This window comes from Antechinus flavipes, chromosome 5, assembly GCF_016432865.1.
Source record: "Antechinus flavipes isolate AdamAnt ecotype Samford, QLD, Australia chromosome 5, AdamAnt_v2, whole genome shotgun sequence".
NCBI classification, from domain to species: domain Eukaryota; kingdom Metazoa; phylum Chordata; class Mammalia; order Dasyuromorphia; family Dasyuridae; genus Antechinus; species Antechinus flavipes.
Window position 1 is genome coordinate 113,780,532 of NC_067402.1, and position 19,209 is coordinate 113,799,740.

General features: G+C 35.0%; 1 protein-coding gene across 3 annotated transcripts in view; it reads right to left on the minus strand.

The window, feature by feature from the left end:
* Positions 1-107: 107 nt before the first annotated feature.
* Positions 108-19,209, minus strand: part of KLHDC10 (kelch domain containing 10) — a 67,816-nt gene continuing 48,714 nt past the window's right edge. For all 3 annotated transcript variants that reach the window (XM_051963518.1, XM_051963516.1, XM_051963517.1), the window contains 6 exons: positions 11,801-11,949; positions 10,743-10,827; positions 9,363-9,429; positions 8,098-8,145; positions 6,641-6,780; positions 108-6,056 (listed from right to left, as the gene is read on the minus strand). In XM_051963518.1, coding sequence (XP_051819478.1) covers positions 5,847-6,056; positions 6,641-6,780; positions 8,098-8,145; positions 9,363-9,429; positions 10,743-10,827; positions 11,801-11,949 — 699 coding nt within the window. In that variant the 3' untranslated portion in view covers positions 108-5,846. The remainder of the gene's footprint in view (positions 6,057-6,640; positions 6,781-8,097; positions 8,146-9,362; positions 9,430-10,742; positions 10,828-11,800; positions 11,950-19,209) is intronic.

The following is a 19,209-nucleotide window of genomic DNA, read 5'->3' on the forward strand; positions in this document are numbered from 1 at the left end:
GGGGAGGGGGTTATGTGTAAGATGTGAAATACTACATTATTTGCCCCCCCCCCCAACCCACAGTTCACATAACTACTCTAAGGAGACCAAGCTGGCCATTAAGCAACTGATTTTGAACAGGTTTATTGAGCAGATCTCTTTAGAAAACAAACAGCAAAACACTGACAAGGTACATGAATACAAAGTGGATATACTAGGCAACTTCTCTATGCTCTCTACTGTACATAGAAAACCAGGCAGGATGGAAAAACTGTTCTGTTTCATGCACACCAGACTTCAAAGAGATACCTGGAGCAATCTAACAGGACTGAACTACATAGCCACAGGGCAAGGCAACAGTATATGGCCCAAAGTTCATTCTTTAGAACTGCATTAAAGTTTCTTGATTAGTGTTTCCTGGTATATATATCACAGTTATTTACCAACACTCCCACCTTTCAGAAGTTAAAATGTTCTTTTGTTTCTTCCTTTGAATATTAAGAAGACAGCTGGACAATACAGCAATCATTTCAAATGGTCAAGTGGTGACTTTTCATAAGGACGGATATTGCTATGAAATCTGAAAACCTCTGGGTTTACATCCTGCCCTGATTATACAGGGTCTAAGTTCATGCTTTAAAAAAGAGCCACGAGTACTTTTTGTTATTATAAATCTCAAAAAACAAGTTGATTTTATTCCAATTTCAGATTACTAAGGGAGTTACCTTCATATCTTAAGCATGATTCAACACTGACTCCAATTTCTAACTTTTCCAGCTAAGAGGCCCATGATCTTCCTGATATGAGGAAGCAAGATAAAACTAATATAACCTGGACAAGAATTTGCTTTCTGGAGTTCATGATCCCTGGAATTCAAACCTTTATCTCCTTCCCTCAGCCCCCTTAAAGCAAAAAAAATATACATACATACATATATATATATAATATTCAATAGCAGAACTGTTGAAAAGAGGGCCTTTTGCATTAGTTCAGGATCCTATAAGCTATACTTCTTTAACTTGTGTAAACATGGTAAAGCAAGCCCATTTTGTTTAAAGAACTGATTAAGTACCAATTTTTCCTTACCTGTTTCTAAAACTGCAGCCAAATAAATAAATGCTCAAAAGAGTAAATGGGGACTCCAACTTTAGTGGTGACATAAATACTTGCAAAAAGTCAAAGTATACCTTACCTGTTAAATAATGTTCTCCCTTGTACCATATACCAATCTCCTTTTCCTTAGGTGATAGGAATTCTTTGGTGGTTATAGGGGAGGAGAGAACATCTATAATAAAGCAGGTCTGTGTCTGAAAATCACTCTTTAAATTTCTTCCTATCTGGGCAACATAAGGATCATAAAGAACTCCAGAAGTTACAGAAGTGGGAAGAAAACTAAAATGAAGACAATGAAGTGAATATTTCACATGTTTGAAAGAGAACCAAGGGCTACAGCATCAAGTCAAAAGGAAAAAAGGCTGACTTACCAATTATAATTAGTCTGATTATTCTTAATTGTTTATCCAATGGAACCCAGACATTTCTGCTCATTCTTCCCCTACAATTAAACACTTATTAGCCCTTTTCCTGAAAAAATAGGGCTATGGGCCATTGGTAAAACTGAAAATACGTTTCAGAAAATTCAAAAATATTGATTAGAAAAGGATTTAGTGTTTCAGGCTGTTTCCACTGCCATTACTAATAGCTTTGCATTCCAAATAGACACTTTGCTTGAGAAAGCTCCATCTCACTCATATATATGGTAACCAATGACATTTCTCTTTTTTTTTTTTTTAGCTGTATTATCAATGCAAATTAATAGATTTTCAAATTTACATCACTAGAAAACTGATCTCCCAAAGAAAAAGGTTTCCCTTTAGCCTCTGAAGAATAATTATTTAATTTCCAGTCTTGTAATAGACTTATAATTTTTAAAGGATTTAGAAAATACGTCATTAAAATAGCATCTTCCCATTTACAGATTAACGTTAAAACAGTCATCTTCCTATTCACAGATAAACTACAAAGTAAATTCAGATTCCTCCACAGATAGATGAATCCTTTGTTCCTAGGAAGAGAAGACTGATTCTAAATGAGAAATAAGTTAGGTGCCTTAATTTTAAAGCATTCTGTAAATATTAAGTTGATATTTTACTGTTGAGGCAAAGATAGATGTGCAAATAGACAACACAACAAAATAATTTCAAACAAGACATTCCTACTATCATATGCCACCAAAAATTAGGGCCTGAAGCCAAACCCCCAACCCAGATTCTAAGACCAGAATTGAAAATTTGTTTTGCCAAAAAATTGGCCTAAACCAAGCAGTTCAGCTAAAATTCTGAGTGAATGTATATGATGTGTGATTATAAAATAATGGATTAATTTCCCTAAGCCACATATATTTGTCACACTTACATTCTACATCTTGATAACCCATGTCCAAGTCCTCCTCCAATGCCGTGTAGGAGCATGGAGATTTAAGCTTACACCAAGGTGAAAAGACTTTTCGTGGATCACAGACTCATACCACTCAAAGACCATTCTGCCTAAGTTTGTAGAAGTTCATCACCAGAAGAGGCCACTGGGTGAATCTTCGTGGCCTCAGCAATTCATGAAGACTGTCAACTATGAGATTTTCATCTGGAGCAAAAGGAGATGGTACTCAATAACAATGACATTTAAGATCTTTTGAAGTACTAAAAAGCAATTGTACCCACACACACACGTCTATGTATGTGCCCTTATCTTTATATCATGTCATATGTAAATAAATATATGTATTATTGCACTTAAATTTGTAGATGGCAAATAAGACATTGTGAAGGGTATCTGAAAGAGGCAGAGAAGAAGCAGACATATGCTTCCATGCAATAGGCACTAAAGTCAAGGTGATTTTGCTGGTTAATTATATAATGAAATTCTTTGCAAATTATTAAATTAATTCCAATAAGATCACTTAAAACACATACTATACACATGGGCTCAGTGGATAAGAGCACCAGGCCTGGAGTCAGAAAGACCTGAGTTCAAATCTGGCCTCAGACATTTACTGTGTGACTCTGGACAAGTCACTTAACCCAGCTTGCCTCAGTTTCCTCATCTGTAAAATGAGCTGGAAAAGGAAATGGCAAACAATTCCAGTATCTTCACCAAGAAAACCCCAAATCGGGTCACAGAGTCGGACACAATTGAAAAACAGCTGTGAACAAAAACAAATGTGAAAAAAACACAGACGGCAAAGTCTTCTGACATGCAGTCAGAAAAGATGTGCTTGATTTGTGGCTCCCATATCCTTGGGACTATTTAGCCAGCCACTTCAAATCAGCCCCTTTAATCTATGAAACAGGGACAATAATAAATCAAGTACTTTCACAGGGTTGTGGTAAAGAAAGCACTTCATGTCTCTTAAATATATAAGCATGACCTATCATTAGCAAGAATTGTGTATTTAATTAGACAGCATTTCCAGAGATCTAGTTACACACAATCTTCCACTACTGTTGATTAGAACTGACCAAGGGATGGAAGGGATCCTTTTTACAAGGAAGCCAGGTATAGACTGCTGCAGTCAACAAGCCTACTTTGAAGCAAAAAAGACAGAGGAAAGTGCTGCTTTTCTTCTGGTTTCTGGTACTATCAAAGGGTCTGCCAAAAGAAGGCTTACAAATGAGAACAAATCAAGACTGAACCAGACTTCTCTATCCAGTTTTCTAGAGTAGTTGTTGGTTACATCTACAGAATCAAAAGGTTGGAAGCTGAAGGATCATTCTTTGGCCTAAATAGAAATATCGTCTCATCCCACCTGCTCGGGCTAGCAGGTTGCCACAGAGCTGCTTCCTCTGAACTAAAAATGGATTTATCTGACTAGCCAAGACAGGGAAATAGTTCTTTTAAATGAAGCAACTACAATAACAAACTATAAAAGGCAACTATTAGTAGAAAAGCATAGAAAAGGGCAAGACCTACTATATAGTTACCTCTTTCTTTTAGGGTACCCTACATTAAAAGGTTAATATCTCTAAAATTAAAGCCCAAACAGTTATCCCAAACTACTATAGAACAAAAAAAAAAAAAAATCTAAGTCTTCACAACAGCCAAATGAGATATGTTATGAAAAGGCTTGAAAGATGGGTTAAAACAGTATACAGTTCTACACTCCACAAAGCTCTCTACTTTTTTTCCTAGATATTAGATGCTTTTAATTTAACTCAGAGACTATTTTAAAATACATACATCCTCAAGCAGTTTTTATAGTGAAGATAAAATTATTTTTAAGAATTGGAGGGAAAAAAAGGCACTTAAATGGAAAACACGTCCCAAATCTACATTAGACCTAGGTGCCACAACCTGGTCTGCATTTCCTGTATTTCTTAAGCACCTTTATTAACTCTGTATCTACATGTCCACCTGACTATGATCTATCCAATTATTATCTAAAAGACTAGACAAAAAAGCAAATTAGAAATTCAAGTCATTTCCTCAAATTTAAAAAAACAAGACTAAAAATTCCACATAAAAATGAAAATGACATTCAATTGCATTCTTCCCCCATGGTGGTTTTTAAATGACACTTGGTTTCCCTGAAAGGATTAACATACTGATTTTGGCTTTTCCCAACTCTTAACTAGGATCGTATGACTCAGAGCACAACGTGTGTATGAACAGAAAAAAAAGTGGAACTATTTAAGGGAACAACCAAATGCCAGTTGGCTTTCTAGAGGGAAAATCCTATTGCCTGAGAAAAAAAGAGGCTTGTAGTCCAGAGCCTAAAAAGCAGCAGGTTACTTACTAATAGCAAATGGCACCAATTCTGAGGCCTGGAAGAAGTTTTAAATGAAAGAAAGCCAAAGCTCACATTTCAGATCAAAGACCAAGTCTGAAGTCTCCAAAAAGGAAACAGCTGGAGGTTATCCTTATACATTTTAAACTACAGGACCCTGGACCTCATGATCTACTTAATAGTACATTATGACTTTTAAGCAGTTTGCTTAGATCCACATTTCACCATGAGGTGAGAGAGAGGAGACACTTAGAAGAAAAAACACTGAAAAGGCAGTCCAGTGTTTTTAAGTCATTCTGGCTTTGTCTGGCCCATAGTGCCTTTTATCTGGAATGTTCTTGGTACCCTGATCTTCAAGAACAATGTAGAGCATATTCCACATCCACAATGTACATACAAGTTTTTAGATAAGCCAATGTTTTCCTACCTGCAAAGGGGTAAACAGGTGAACAATCTATTTGTTACCCTTCCATCCAAAGTCAAAATATGTATTTGGACTGTCTATATGTAGACCAACATGTCAAAAAAATTGCTGTAGTTACGAAGATCTACTCAATCAAATACCTCTTTACAAATAATATATTAAAATGAGGCATTAGGGAAAACCAGGTCTGAACAGGCACCCTTCCCATGTTTCCTGAACTACTGGGATTTGATGATGATGTTTTAAAGTAGGAGAACACTAGCCTCCCATATTACACATATATATGTGTAATACATAATTACACATAACACTGCTGACTATATGTTTAGAATTTTCCTGAAAAAGAAGCCTATATTTTTATCTTGATTCATGATATTTTAAAGAGATTTTCTGAAATCTAACTCCACCTCTCCTCTCCCCCACCATTTCCCAGCAAGAGGGAACTTAAGGAAAAAGGGGAGGGAGAAGCATCTTTAGGGGAAATTCACACATTTCCATAAACTTAAAAACAAATTTACAGAAAGGCATCTGATGTATTTTCTGAGTAAGGCCTTGATCAGGGTACTCAATCCTCTTGGTAGCACACTCTACGCTGCCCATAAATAGAGAAAGAAGTCTCTTTTAAATTAGTATTTCCATGGTGAATGAATAGTCCAGAAACCCTCATTTCAACCGCTCAATGAGTCCCTGTGTGAGTCCAAGGTGCAGAAGTTGTGTCCGGGAGAGATTTACTAAGTGAGGGAAGGCCCCAAGCAGTTTCTCCCATGATAGTTCCAGAAGGCTGGGTACCACCAGCCACATCTTAAATAATGACCCAGTCCGTTTATTTTCATGGATGTTCACCACTCCTCCATGAATGTACATGCAGCCAGCCTATAAACAGGACAAACAGAAAAGTACAAATTAGATGAAGAAAAAAGACAAACCAAAGATCTAGCTAGTGAAGACCCTTGTTGGAAAAGATTTTTATAAAGGCAGTGGAATCAAAATGAGATTGGCTATCAAATCTCATGAACAACAGAGTATCCAAAAAAAAAAAAAATGTGGCTGATGCGCATTAATAAAACCGTGGATATTTAAGGCATATCTCTTACAAGGCTGATATTCATTAGAATCATACAAGACTTTAAAAGTCATGTAGTCCAATCCCTTCATTTCACAGATAAGAACACTGGAACTCAGAGAGATTATGACTTGTCCAGAGTCAAAGAGCTAACAAATATCAGAGGCAGTGGATCACTGGTTTGACAAAGTCAGTTTTGTATGAATGAATGTGGGGTATGAAAGTGTTTTGTTTGTCTCCTAGATTCAGGTTTAGCAAACCTTGGAGGCAAGCTTCAAAGCAATCTTATATATAAAGGATTTTCATCTGCTTATGTTAGAACTTCTTCACCACATATCTATAAACAAATTACTTTACCATCCAATCTCACACAAGTAATAAAATAAAAACTTACTGGTGTAACAGCTGCACAGTGGAAATAAACTGGCTCAGGCATAACAGCTGGAAGCTTTACCCACTGGAAAGTTTGCAGATTCAATTTCCAGACATCTCCCAAAATCACTTCTCCATTATAACCACCACAAACAAAAACATCTACAAAGGACAGAAATAGAGCAAATTAAATGAACCAAACTAACTCGATATGTATAGCAGATTACAAGACTTGCTATGGTAGGTTTTATTCTCATGCCATCTGAACATGGCACAGTTTTGTGAGATCAGGCTGATGAAATGACTGGTAGTAGGAAAGCAATATGGGGAAGACCAGCTATTATTGAACTTTTTAAAAAAGTTTAAATTTTTAAATTAAAATTAAATTTTTAAAAAAATTTTTAAATGTCCTAAATTAAAGAGATTATCCAATCTATACCAAAGGCGAGTAGAAGCATTCACACAAGAGCAAACTTAACTGCTTCCTCCTTACTCCAAAAGTCCCAAAGAAGCAGTCCCTGGCTTTCTTGTAGTCCCCTGGGACACTCAGTATCAATTGTCCTAACTCAGATTATAAGTGTTTGAGACAATAAACTATCCTGTTCCCAGGATCAAGAATAGGAACGACAACATATCAAAGTAAAAAGGTGTTAAAAATTTGTAACAGAAAAATTTATAAAGATATGTAGTCATTCAAGTTCTCTGTAACAATTGTATGAGTTTGAGCTAGAATCTGAAGGTCTAATTTACTTTTGCAGCATTTTTATAAGATAAAGAACAGAAAATTTCTGAATCCCAAGAAGAGTCTATCAAAGGTTCATCATCAGTTTAGTCAAAAGAGTCATTCAGTTATAATTCAACAATAATGATAACAAAAATGTAAATAACTCAATCTTAAAAAAGATTTTAAAAGTTGTTTTAAATCTACTTTTTTAGTTTGAGTTCAAGAAAAATTTTAACATAATAGTTTAACTTCAGTCCTAATTAGAGTAGAAATAAGGTGTTAAAAGTTTGTCCATCTTCCTATTTTGTTTTGCTTTTTAAACCATCAGTGTTTTGGACTGAACTCTATAAATCTTAACCCAAAAAGCACAAGCAATTTATGAAGGGTTTTCCATATGAAAAACAGTTCCTCCATGACTGGTATATTTTTCAGTTATGCTGACTAACAAACTTATTGTTATATGACTAGCAAACTGTCTTATTGTTAATAGCTTTAAAAGCTTATTGTTAATAGAAGGGCAAATGAAACAGAATCTTCTAAGGAAATGAAATTATAAAATTCAGATAAAGAACTTGGAAAAATACTAGTTTCTATTTCCTGAATGACAAAGTATCTTTTGAAGCTAACAGTTCTACCTGGCACCAGAAAGAGATTTCTTCACTCCTATAAACTATTGTTTGTATTTTCCTATTTTCAGTTAGTCACTCACTCATTGAACACAGAGCTAGAAGTAGTGCTTAGTTTAATATCCTTACCATTTTTTATTTGTACACAACTGTGACATCTTCTGGCTGCAGGGAAACCTGACAAAAAAACATACATGCAAGAGAGCTCTATTATTCACACAAAGCACAATGCTAATATAGCAAAGAACATATTATAAATTGCTCGATTAAATTACTATACACAATCTAGGATATACTGCAACATATCCAACATATAAAGGACTGCTTGCCATCTAGGGAAGGGGTGGAGGGAGGGGAAAAAAATTGGAACAGAAACGAGTGCAAAGGATAATGTTGTTAAAAAAAAAAAATTACCCTGGCATGGATTCTGTCAATATAAAGTAATTATTAAATAAAAATTTTTTTAAAAAAATTAAAAAAAAAATAAAAAAAATAAATTACTATACACAAATTAATCTCTTTATTACATTAGGAAAAGCTGCAAAGTGGAATAGCCTCAGTTATCCTAGAAGATTTATATAAGGAAACAATATAAAATATCAAATGTATTATATATTACATATTATTATAATATTATATTATATTCTATATAAGAGACCTCAAGAATGGAGATCCCCAATAACCAACACAATAGAATAAAGAACTAGGAAAGCCACAGGGCAGGTGTTCCTGTTCTCTGTAGGTTCTGGTTTCCTCAGGAATCTTTATCTACAGAAAATCATACCTGTAAGGCTTTCAGAATGTGGTAATCAATTATTCAATGCCCAAAGATGAAGAAATGAAGGTCCACAGATACAAAGGTGGCGAGAAGCAAAGCTGGGATTAAGCCCAGGTTCTCTATCTAATAGAAGTTTTTTAAATTCAAATTTTCTCAACTCTGATCCTCCACTTCTATTATAGAATTCAACAATTCTTATCAAAAGCACATCTCTCTATACAGTGGCTGAATGATGGAAACAATCTCCATCTGACTTAGACCAAGGCTTTTTAAACTTTTTCTATTCACAATCCTTTCGTCCAAGAAATTTTTATACAACCCGGGTACGTAAGTATACAAAATAGATATATAAAGCAAACATTTACTGATAAAAAATTCCTAACTTTAGAATCCCTACATACAGTTTCACAACCCCATGTGGGGAAGCAACCCACAATTTAAAAAGCTTTCCTCTAGACCATAACTATTAATATCAATCCAAATTAAACATTAAAATATTAAGCATCTCTAATTTAGTAGAACCACAAATATCAATTAAATCATTCCCCCCCCCCACCTTAAAAACATTCAAAAACTAAATTTACTCAAGGATGGAGAATCAGCATTTATGATTTACCTATTTTTTCATGGGGTCTTGTTGCAATTTCCTCCCATGTGTTTGTTTCAAGATTGTATGCATGGATCTTGGGAGAAAAGGAAACACATAAATACACATCCATAAAAACATACTTAATAGAAACAATGACAATCACTTGTGACTTTGGATGTCCAATAAATCATATTTTAATGCCTGTCTGTATAAATCCTTTGCATTCTGCTGAAAAGCTTTTCTGGGCCTTGCATATATCTAACCTGTCCTCACTCTTTAACAAAGACAGTCATTAAAGTGAATCATTTAAAACACAATTCATCTGCAAGATGTGTAATAATGAAATTTCCTCTGCATTAGAAAGCGAAATCTTCTAAATCTTAAGATCTTAAATCTAAATCTTAAAGATTAAACTATAACTCTTAAGAAATCACCAAGGAAAAAAGAATCTTAAATACCCCAATAAAGAATAAGGATAGTTCTACAAAAATGCATTTGGACTCAGTTCTCTAAAAACTCCATAACTCTTAATAATTAAATCCTAACATCATAATCTAACAGAATTGTACTTTCCTGATTCTATTCTCCAATGAAATTAAGATTGAACCATACCATAACCGTGATTTAATTCCTTCCTATATAATTCTCCATTACAAAACTAATTTTTCCCCTCTTATAACAATGGTAGAAGTATTATAGTTGTGAGACAACTGGATACCGATCATCTCCATTCATCAATGAAATTAATGAAATGTAGATTTAAATATTAATTCCCTAAGATATCAGTTTATGAACCCCAATGCAGACGTTTAATTTTCATTTACTTCCTAACAACAATCTAAAATATAGACCAAAGGGAAAAAAATAAAGGAAATAAATAAGGTAAAAATAAAGTATTATGGTATCCAGATTGCATCATATTTCTATGCATGCAAAAACAGAGGTTAAGCTCTTGGAAAACATCACAATGAATTCTCAGTTATACATAGTAGTGAATCATGTAAACTATTTTCTGTAGAAGTTATAACCACTCAAAATGATCTGCATTCTAGAGAGCTCCAGAAGGTTTTATACCACTGATCCTAGGACATACACAAGAACATGGAAGTCCTAGTTCAAACTCCAACTCTGCTAAAAACTTACTGGAAGCTTCTTTCAATTACTAAATCTTCAAGTCACTTTCTTCATCGTTTCTAATGAGATATATTTCATAAAGCATATTCAGTGCTTGCTATGTAACATAGCAGAAACTGACCATTTAATGTAATACTATTGTGCATTCTGCACAAAATGGATGTTCAAACATATTAGTGACCCAACCCTCTAAAAACCACAGTAACCAAAGCTAAAATTTTTGGTTTGAAATATACTGCTTCATATCCTTCTGTTCTGAAAAGCCTTTTTTACCTTATTTAAGGGATAAGCTGTCCAGGAAGTCCCACCTCCCAAGATGTATATCCTTTGCCCATCATGTGCAATTTCATGTCTATACCTGAAAATATCAAAAATAATTAGAAGAAAAGTATTTTTGTTGAAATCTGGTTGACTTAGGTTACAGATCATCCTTCACGTCACATTACTTATTTAGAAAGTCAGAAATCTTAAAAACAAGACAATTTTTTTAAAAACCTGTTTCTGACATTTAAGAAAACATATGAAAGAACCTTAATAAGCTAATTCAAGAAGAAGATCAAGTTGTTTTCTAGGGAACTGGACATCACTTTGCAATTGTTTTCTCTATATGACAAAACAGTTCTCTAGTTATGAGTCAAATAAGATAACAATGAAAAAGATCTTTACTCCTCCTCTATGCCATTTTGACTAAGTAAGGCACTTTGGGAGGAACTAGGAAAAGGAAAAAAATTGTTATTTAAATGAAAATTTTAATTTAAGTTTATGTAAACTTAATTTTAAGAATAAGCAATTACTGTATCAGAAAAGATGAGGGGGAAAAACAGGGCTTATATCTTAAAAGAATAATGTAATGATAATAACTATTATATTAGTATATATTATATTATAACTAATAATGTAACTATTATAGGCATTTAAATTTTTATATACCCTAATATTCAGTAGTATGTATTGTACAAACTAAGTGTTTAGTGAGTATGTGAAGAATGAATAAGTGAAAAAATGAGAGAATTAGGGATAACTGTTCTAACCATGATCCACTTATTTGGTTACTACTACTACTAACTTTTTCTTCAAGATTTGTTGTTTTTTTAGCATAGGAATTCCAAAGTATACTGAAAATTTTAAATTCTCAGGAGGAATGAAACAGAAATGATTCTCCCAGTAAGGGAAAAGTATCATTCCCATATCAGAAAACTACTACTTTCTAAACTGAGATCTCAACCAATTTGCTATTCCAAATGCAGGTAAAGGATTTTCTTTAAGCCATGCTCTGACATTAAACAAGAAAAGTCTTAGCAGCAAATGCAAAGTATAAATTAGAACTTTACCTCTCTTCTGGCAGATCACAAGCTAGGTTGTTTGGTTTTAGCTGTATCCATTCCCGGGTATTCAGGTCTAACCGATGTAGGTCTGTACTGTAAACATAGCCAGTTGTTCCTCCAAAGACATAGAGAAAGCCATTTATAATAGCCATTGCCTAAAAAATTTTTAAAAAGAACAAAATTCACCTATTAGTTAACTGACTCAAGTTATGATTGTGCTACAGACAGAAACTGGGTGAGAAGCTATGGTAATAAACTGTCTAGAGAATATGATAATCACTGGTGATGACTGATGGGGATAGATAATTAGGTAATGTACCAAAGTCAAAGGGAATAAGTGGTATAAAATTCAGAAGAAAAACTAAGTTGATCTCTAGGGAGAAACTAAAAGGAATAGGTCTGGTAAAAGAAAGAACAGGATATGTTAATGACAAATGCGCACCAATGGCTAGTCTATGACTAAATCAAAAATCACCCTAATGTAGGAGTCCTTTTTTATATGAAGTTTATGAACTCCTTCTCAGAAGGTCTTTAAATGTATAAATAAAATATATAGGAAACCAAGGGAACCAATTATAATAACATATACTGATAAAAAAAATTTTTTTTTAATTTTCACAGCTCTGAACATAAGAGCTTTTCACTAAAATTTAAGGATCGAACCAGAATAAGGAAAAGATTAGAACTGAGGTCAAAACAAAAAGTGATCAGAATACTAGTGGTATTGACATAAGATTATAAGATGCATTAGTACCATAGTTAACAAGGTTAATTACTTAAATGAAGGTTACTCTAACTGGCTCTCTCTAAATTCCTATTCACTAGACTAGCTAGAATATTTTTTTAATATTCTAAAAATAAGCCAAGAACAATGGAATGTAAAGAAAGTGAAACATTTTGTCCTTTGGGAACTATGACTTCAAAAAATACTTCATAAGACCTCCCTTGAGACAAACTCTACTGGTGACTGTAGGGCTAATAGATTAGGGTTGAGTAAAGATAGGTGCATTTTAAATAAAGAAGGCAGATATAAAAGAGTAGGTGGATGGTTCATAGCACTTAAAACATTCCCTAGCAGTGACAAAAACACACTGATTAAAGATAGGGAACTGACAACTAAATGTGATACTCAATATAAAGGCACAGCCATCTTGTTCCGGTGTTTTTGTTGCCTAGTCCTCATAGGTAGAATTTGGTTGCAGGGTTATTTAGTTAATAGCCAGTGGAAATCCACAATTATCACAAAGATAATATAATTAGACAAATTACTACTATTGTAGGAAAATCTGACTTGGGGGGGGCGGGAGGGGAAGAGGGGGGAACGGACATTTAACAACCTTGATGGCAAGTGATACAGTAGCATTACTTTATATTTGTTTTTTTTCTAACTTTGAGAGTACCAAGCAAAGGGTTCCTCAAAGTATGACACAAACTAGAACATTTGGTCTGAGATAACCAAGCTTAGAAAATCTATTAAGATATTCTATAAAAAGATCTTGGCCATTTTGGTTATGATAAAAATTTCTTGAGAAGTACATGATATGGAGTATTCAGGCCACAGATATGGTTGGTGACATGCACTGAATTAGCAATTACAGGAGTCTTGCTTGTAAATTCAGTTAATGCTTGGTGCTCAAGGTCAGAGGCATCAAACATAACAAAGTCTGGTTGGAATTAGATTATAAAATGTTCTTAGGAAATATTTAACAAAATACAAATTGAAATCAGTATGAAGTCTCTACAGGAGGATCCTGAGTGGTCCTGATTTTTATTTGACTTTGATCCTACATTATTTCAGATTATCTCATCAAAAATGCAAGAGATGGTGTGGTATTTTGGAAAAAGTAACAAGGAAAATGTTTGTTATTCAATTAAAAAATTAAATCTATTATGCCCAAAGGGCTATCAAACTGTACATAACCTTTGATCCAGCAGTATCTCCACTGGTTCTGTATCCCAAAGAGATCATAAAAAAGAGAAAAGAACCTACATGTACAAAAATGTTTATAGCAGCCCTTTTTTAGTAGCAAGGAACTGGAAACTGAGTAGCTGACAATCTGTTGGAGAATGGCTGAATAAGTTGTGGTATATGAATGTTATGGAATATTATTGTTCTATAAGAAATGATGATCAGGATGATTTCAGAGAGGCCTGGAGAGACTTACATGAACTAAGTGTTTGGGGAAGGGAAAGGCATGTGAGAGAGGTATTCCAAAAAGACAAATGTTTTTGACTGCCAGCCATGATCCTGGGCATCACCACTATTGTTAGCTGACAATAAGGAAGGCTAAAGATCATTTCATGGGGACTTCCTACATATAATGAAGTCATATCAGTTCAAACTGTGCCTTTTCATGAAAACCCAAAGAAACAAGATGATGTCGATGGTATCTTAAATCTCATCAATGAGTGACAAAGAAATAGGTAATTAGAAATTGGAAGAGTTAAGGGGCCAGAAACTGAATTTGCAAATAAAACTGCTAAGAGTATTTTTTGACAAGAAAGACTAAATTATATTGTCAAACTAACCTAGAACACTAAGCAGAAAAAAGCAAGAAAAATCCATTAATGACAGGGAACAGATCTAACAATAAGCATCTTTGTTGTGGCAGCAATGACTGTGATGAAAAGACAAAAGAACAACAAGGAACTAAAGCTTCTAATTCCAACAGGTACTCAGCACAAGGAGAATTTGTCAGTAAGCTGCAAAGCACACTGTTTTTGCCAATGCCTAATGAGATAGATCTGCATAAGATGAAGACAATCTTTGCACTATAAAGATAAAATGAAGAGGAATGCCTGCCTCCTCTCTCCCTTATCAGGGGAAAAAACAAAAATGTTCTTTGAACAAATAGAAATACAGAAAAGGCAAAACAGAAGAAAAAGAATTTTTCAAGACTATCTATTCTGTGACAGAAGACAAGAAGGTTGAAGAAGTTAAAATAATAGGTAGGAGGTTCTTCTTACTGTAGAGATGGGCTCTTTGAGAAAGTAATATTTTTCCTTGCTCAAGAAACAATGGCGAGAATTTTATAGGCACCACTATGAGAGAGACAAACCACTACAGGTCAAAGAAAGGAAAAAACAAGGAATGAAGGCTGGTGACATCCGACTAAATGGAGGGTTAAGTGCTCTCGTATTAAGCTATAAAAACAGAGTAAACTAAGTCAGAAGGACCTGAGTTCAAATCTGACCTCAAACACTTAACATTTCCTAGATGTGTGACTCTGGGCAAGTCATTTAACCCCAATTGCCTCAGGGAAAAAAAAGTAAGCTACATTGTTTTTTTAGACCACATACTCAGAATAGAGAGCCTTAAGACTGGACAAAGGCTAAAGCCAGTTCCCACAGAGAAAAAAATGACACTGCCAAAAGGAATCTAAAAAGCATTGCTACAGAATATGAAGAACTGGACGAGAAACTGAACGTGGCACAGCAGCTCTGTGAAGTCACTGGCTAAGATGGTACAAGGACAGAAAGGCTGTGTCTGATCTCAAACATCATTCAAACTCTCTTACAAGTTAGAAAGTAAAACTTCATTTTCCAAATGAGGAACCAAAAGCTGAAGTAGATAGATTGTCCTCCAAATGTAATATTTACTCCATGCTCATTCTTGGCTAGAAATAGAAGGATTCTAAAACTGTCAAAAATAATTTGCTAGAGATCTGCAAGTCTCATCCAAAGAACTTTAAACTGAAAACGGGCCCAGTAGGAGGGTGGAGAGTAAAACAAGCTCATGTAGATTCACTAAACTAGGGAATAGCAGAAATGATGGGAAGAATATCAACCTATAAAGGAATACTGGAAACAAATACCCAAGAAGGGAAGAAGAAATACAACTCATGATCTTATAAAAGCATCATGTGAACTCATATACGTAACATGTTTACTTATGCATGCATAAGTATGCTACAAGGTACAGCATACCTTAAAAGGATGTAAATCCAATCTCTTTTGAGACACATTGAGGCAGCTTTCTTACTGGCAATGAAACTGTGACCCCCCATATTTGACTCCTGGTTCTAGTATGGGCGGGCAGCCAGGTGGCACAGTAGAAAGAGATCCAGGCCTGGAGCCAGGAAACCCAGAGTTCAAACTCAGCCTCAGGCACTTCCTGGCTGTGTGACTCTGGGCAAGTTCCTTTTCTCATATATAAAATGAGCTGGAGAAGGAAATGCAAACCATTACAGTATCTCTGAAGAAAATCCAAAATAGGATTACAAAGGAGTGAAATAATTCTGGTGACCCAACGCATGACCCTGAGAAAGGTATAGGGCTGCCTCAGTTTCACTTCTAAACTAATGGGGGAGATTAAGCTAACTAACTTCTGAGTCCTCTGGCTCTACAGCTCTACCTATCTAAAGACAAAAGGGAACAGTTTTGTTCTGTTTGGACTCAAACACTAAGAAAGAACACTAGGAAGTAGAGATCAGAGGTATATTTTGACTCAACATAGGGAAAACTGTCCAACATTTATTTAGAGCTGCCCCAAACCAGAAAAGGGCCTCCTCATAAAGCAGTAAGTTCCATATCACTAAAGAGCTTCAAAAGTGGAGTATGGATGACTACCTGCTGGCCATCTTATAGAGAAAATACTCAGCCAGGTAAATGTTGGGCAACGTGGCCTCCAAGCTTTCTTCCAATTATAAATTTTTTTGACAACAAATTTAAATGGCTTGTGACTGGAACCAGCAGCATCAGAAACTGAGTATCAGTTCCCACAGCTTAGTAGTTAGCCATCAATGACATAATTCCAAGGGGAAGACAAGATCTTTTCTCAACCATTCATACCTATTTTGATTAAGTTCCTAAATCCCACCAATTCAAAATAATATGGGGAAAACTAAAGTACCAGTCAGGCAAAAGGGGCTCAATTTATATATGGAAATGTTGGCAATGGGTTTATTGATCCTACTGGACCAGGGAAATAACGGCCAGGAGACCAACCTATTTCCCCATTCCAAGCCAGTTGTGTATCTACAATAGTAGCCAAGTATCGACACAGATGGGACATCATTCATTTTGATGGGGGTGATGAAATTGTATAGGCTCCTGGTCAAGACAGGATACAACTGAGACTGAATGCGTTAGGGGAGGATAACCCAGTGGCTAGTCCCCATCCTAGAATTCAATTGAACCTTGATCTAGTATCACTGGTTTATTATTAATACAGATAGTGCCAAACCCTGACCAGTTTATCCTTCACAGGATCACTCAGATCTATGGAAGCCAAATCAGCTTGATTCTATTCCAGATCCTAAGAAAGAAAATAGAATGAGTCAACATATTCCAATATGGAGTCATCAGCTCTTCTCCTGTGGGAACTCCTAAAAGCTCACAAGTTTTAGCACAAACTTTTCATACAAAGAGCTGTTTTTCTTATCCTACAAGTTTGAAGCCACTCTCTTAATAAGGCAATTTTTAAAACAGTCTGAAGAAAAATCAAAAGGCCCAGAATATTAGTGAGAATGAGAGCTGGACAAGAATCCTAGTCAGTTAAAACCAACATGGGAATCTGATTATGCAAAATTTGTTACAGGCGTTTTGTGAGTTATTTTTTCCCCTCCAGTAGGGGGAGAGAAGAAGGAAAGAATGATAGATTTTTGTTCATTAAAAAAATTTTTTTCAAAGAAAGAACCCTAGTCAGAAGTTCAATTGTTGCCTTGGATTTCTCTGGTAGGTTAAGGGGGCATTCAAGGCAGAGGTTAGAGTTAGCAACTGATAGGGCTTCTGTAAAGAATCCACACCAAAGGGAACTATAATTTCCTCTATCTTCTGCTAAATCGACACCCCCTTTGAGGTATCTCCCCTCTCAATATGACAGAGGAAGGTTATGACCAGTGGTGCTATGACCCACAGTGATATAGTAACTGGCTGGCTGAATTAAGATGTTGGCTCTAAGAAACTATGGACAGCATTTTCAAAGCTAACTTACAGATGAGAAAATTCTATAATCAACGATTTCACTATCAATGGGAAGGATAGGGAATGATAAGTAATTATGTGACCCAGCCCACCACCAGAAGAAAAGTTGAGTAAATTACCAAGGAAGACACTAAGAGGACTCCAAGAAGTAGAGTAGGTAAGGGAGAGGCAGGGCAGGTTAGCGAGCAATGCTCACCAATGTCCAGTCCGAGGCCAAATCATGGCGCCAAGCCAGAATCAGGAAGAGCCAGGGCTGGGGTCAGAGCACAAGCTGAAGTTAAAAAACCTGTAGGGTCAACAGAGCAGGACTAATGGTCAACGCCAATTATTTCCCAACAAGGAAGAGTATAATGCTATTTCCTTTTGAAACAGCTACTAGATCCACTAGCTGGGATTTTAAAGGAATCCTAGCCTAGGAGGTTACTAATCAGGACTAGGTTAAGAATTACGTGTCCTGAGACCAGTCTTTAAGTGATTCTTCTCCTAAATATATAAATCCTTAGCAGCTTAAAGACTATTTAGGTAAAAACCTATTATTCCTAGAGAATAAAACTTTCCAATAAAGCAGTTTCCATGTAGAGAAAACAGATCAGGGGAAGCTAAGTGATTGCCAGCCACAAAATTCTAATATCAAAGGCATATCTGTACTAAATAATATTCTTTCTCTAATCAGTTCAAAAAAATACTTTAAAGATAAAGAGGTTATGAAAATAAGAAATCAGCAAGAATCTTTGGCAGCCACTTAACTTCTTCCATTGGATGTTTTAAAATAGATTCTGCTACCAGATAATAACTATTCAGAGAATACCCTATGTCATTCAATAATGTAGAGGCCTCTTCTCAAATTTACTGTCACAGATAGATTATTTCAAGCTTATGATTTTCAGGCAACTTTTTAAGTGTGGCTGTGAGCTAGACTGGCATCTAACACTGAATGAGGACACCCAAAAGGTTTGAAGAGCTGAAAATCTATCAATTTTAAAAGAGTATAACTGCTGATTTTCAAAGTCAAAGCATTCCTATATCAAGCTCTGAAAGCATTTTTTTCCTTGGCAATTTAGTGGGTATTGGGGGTACCTCAGAAAATACCATGTTTTCAAATGGGTATCTAATTACAATATTGTTTTAAGAACAATTTTGAACAAATAAGTATTTTGACTATTATACTCAAATTAACTACAAAGGACCTATGAAGATGCTATCTGCACCCAGAGAAAGAACTGAAATAGAATGATTTTACATTTTATATATACACACACACACATACATACATAGATACACACATATTTATGTCTAATGGTAGCCTTCTGAGGGTATGGAGAGAAAGGAAAAAAAAAAAGAAATAAAATTTACATAACTTTATTATATATTTAAAAGGAATAGCTGGTTTTTTTGGATCTGCAGTTTCATCTATTTTTTATTCTACTATGTCCATGAAAATGCTTGTTTTATTTCATAAATTAAAAATAAAAATTTTTTAATTCCACTTT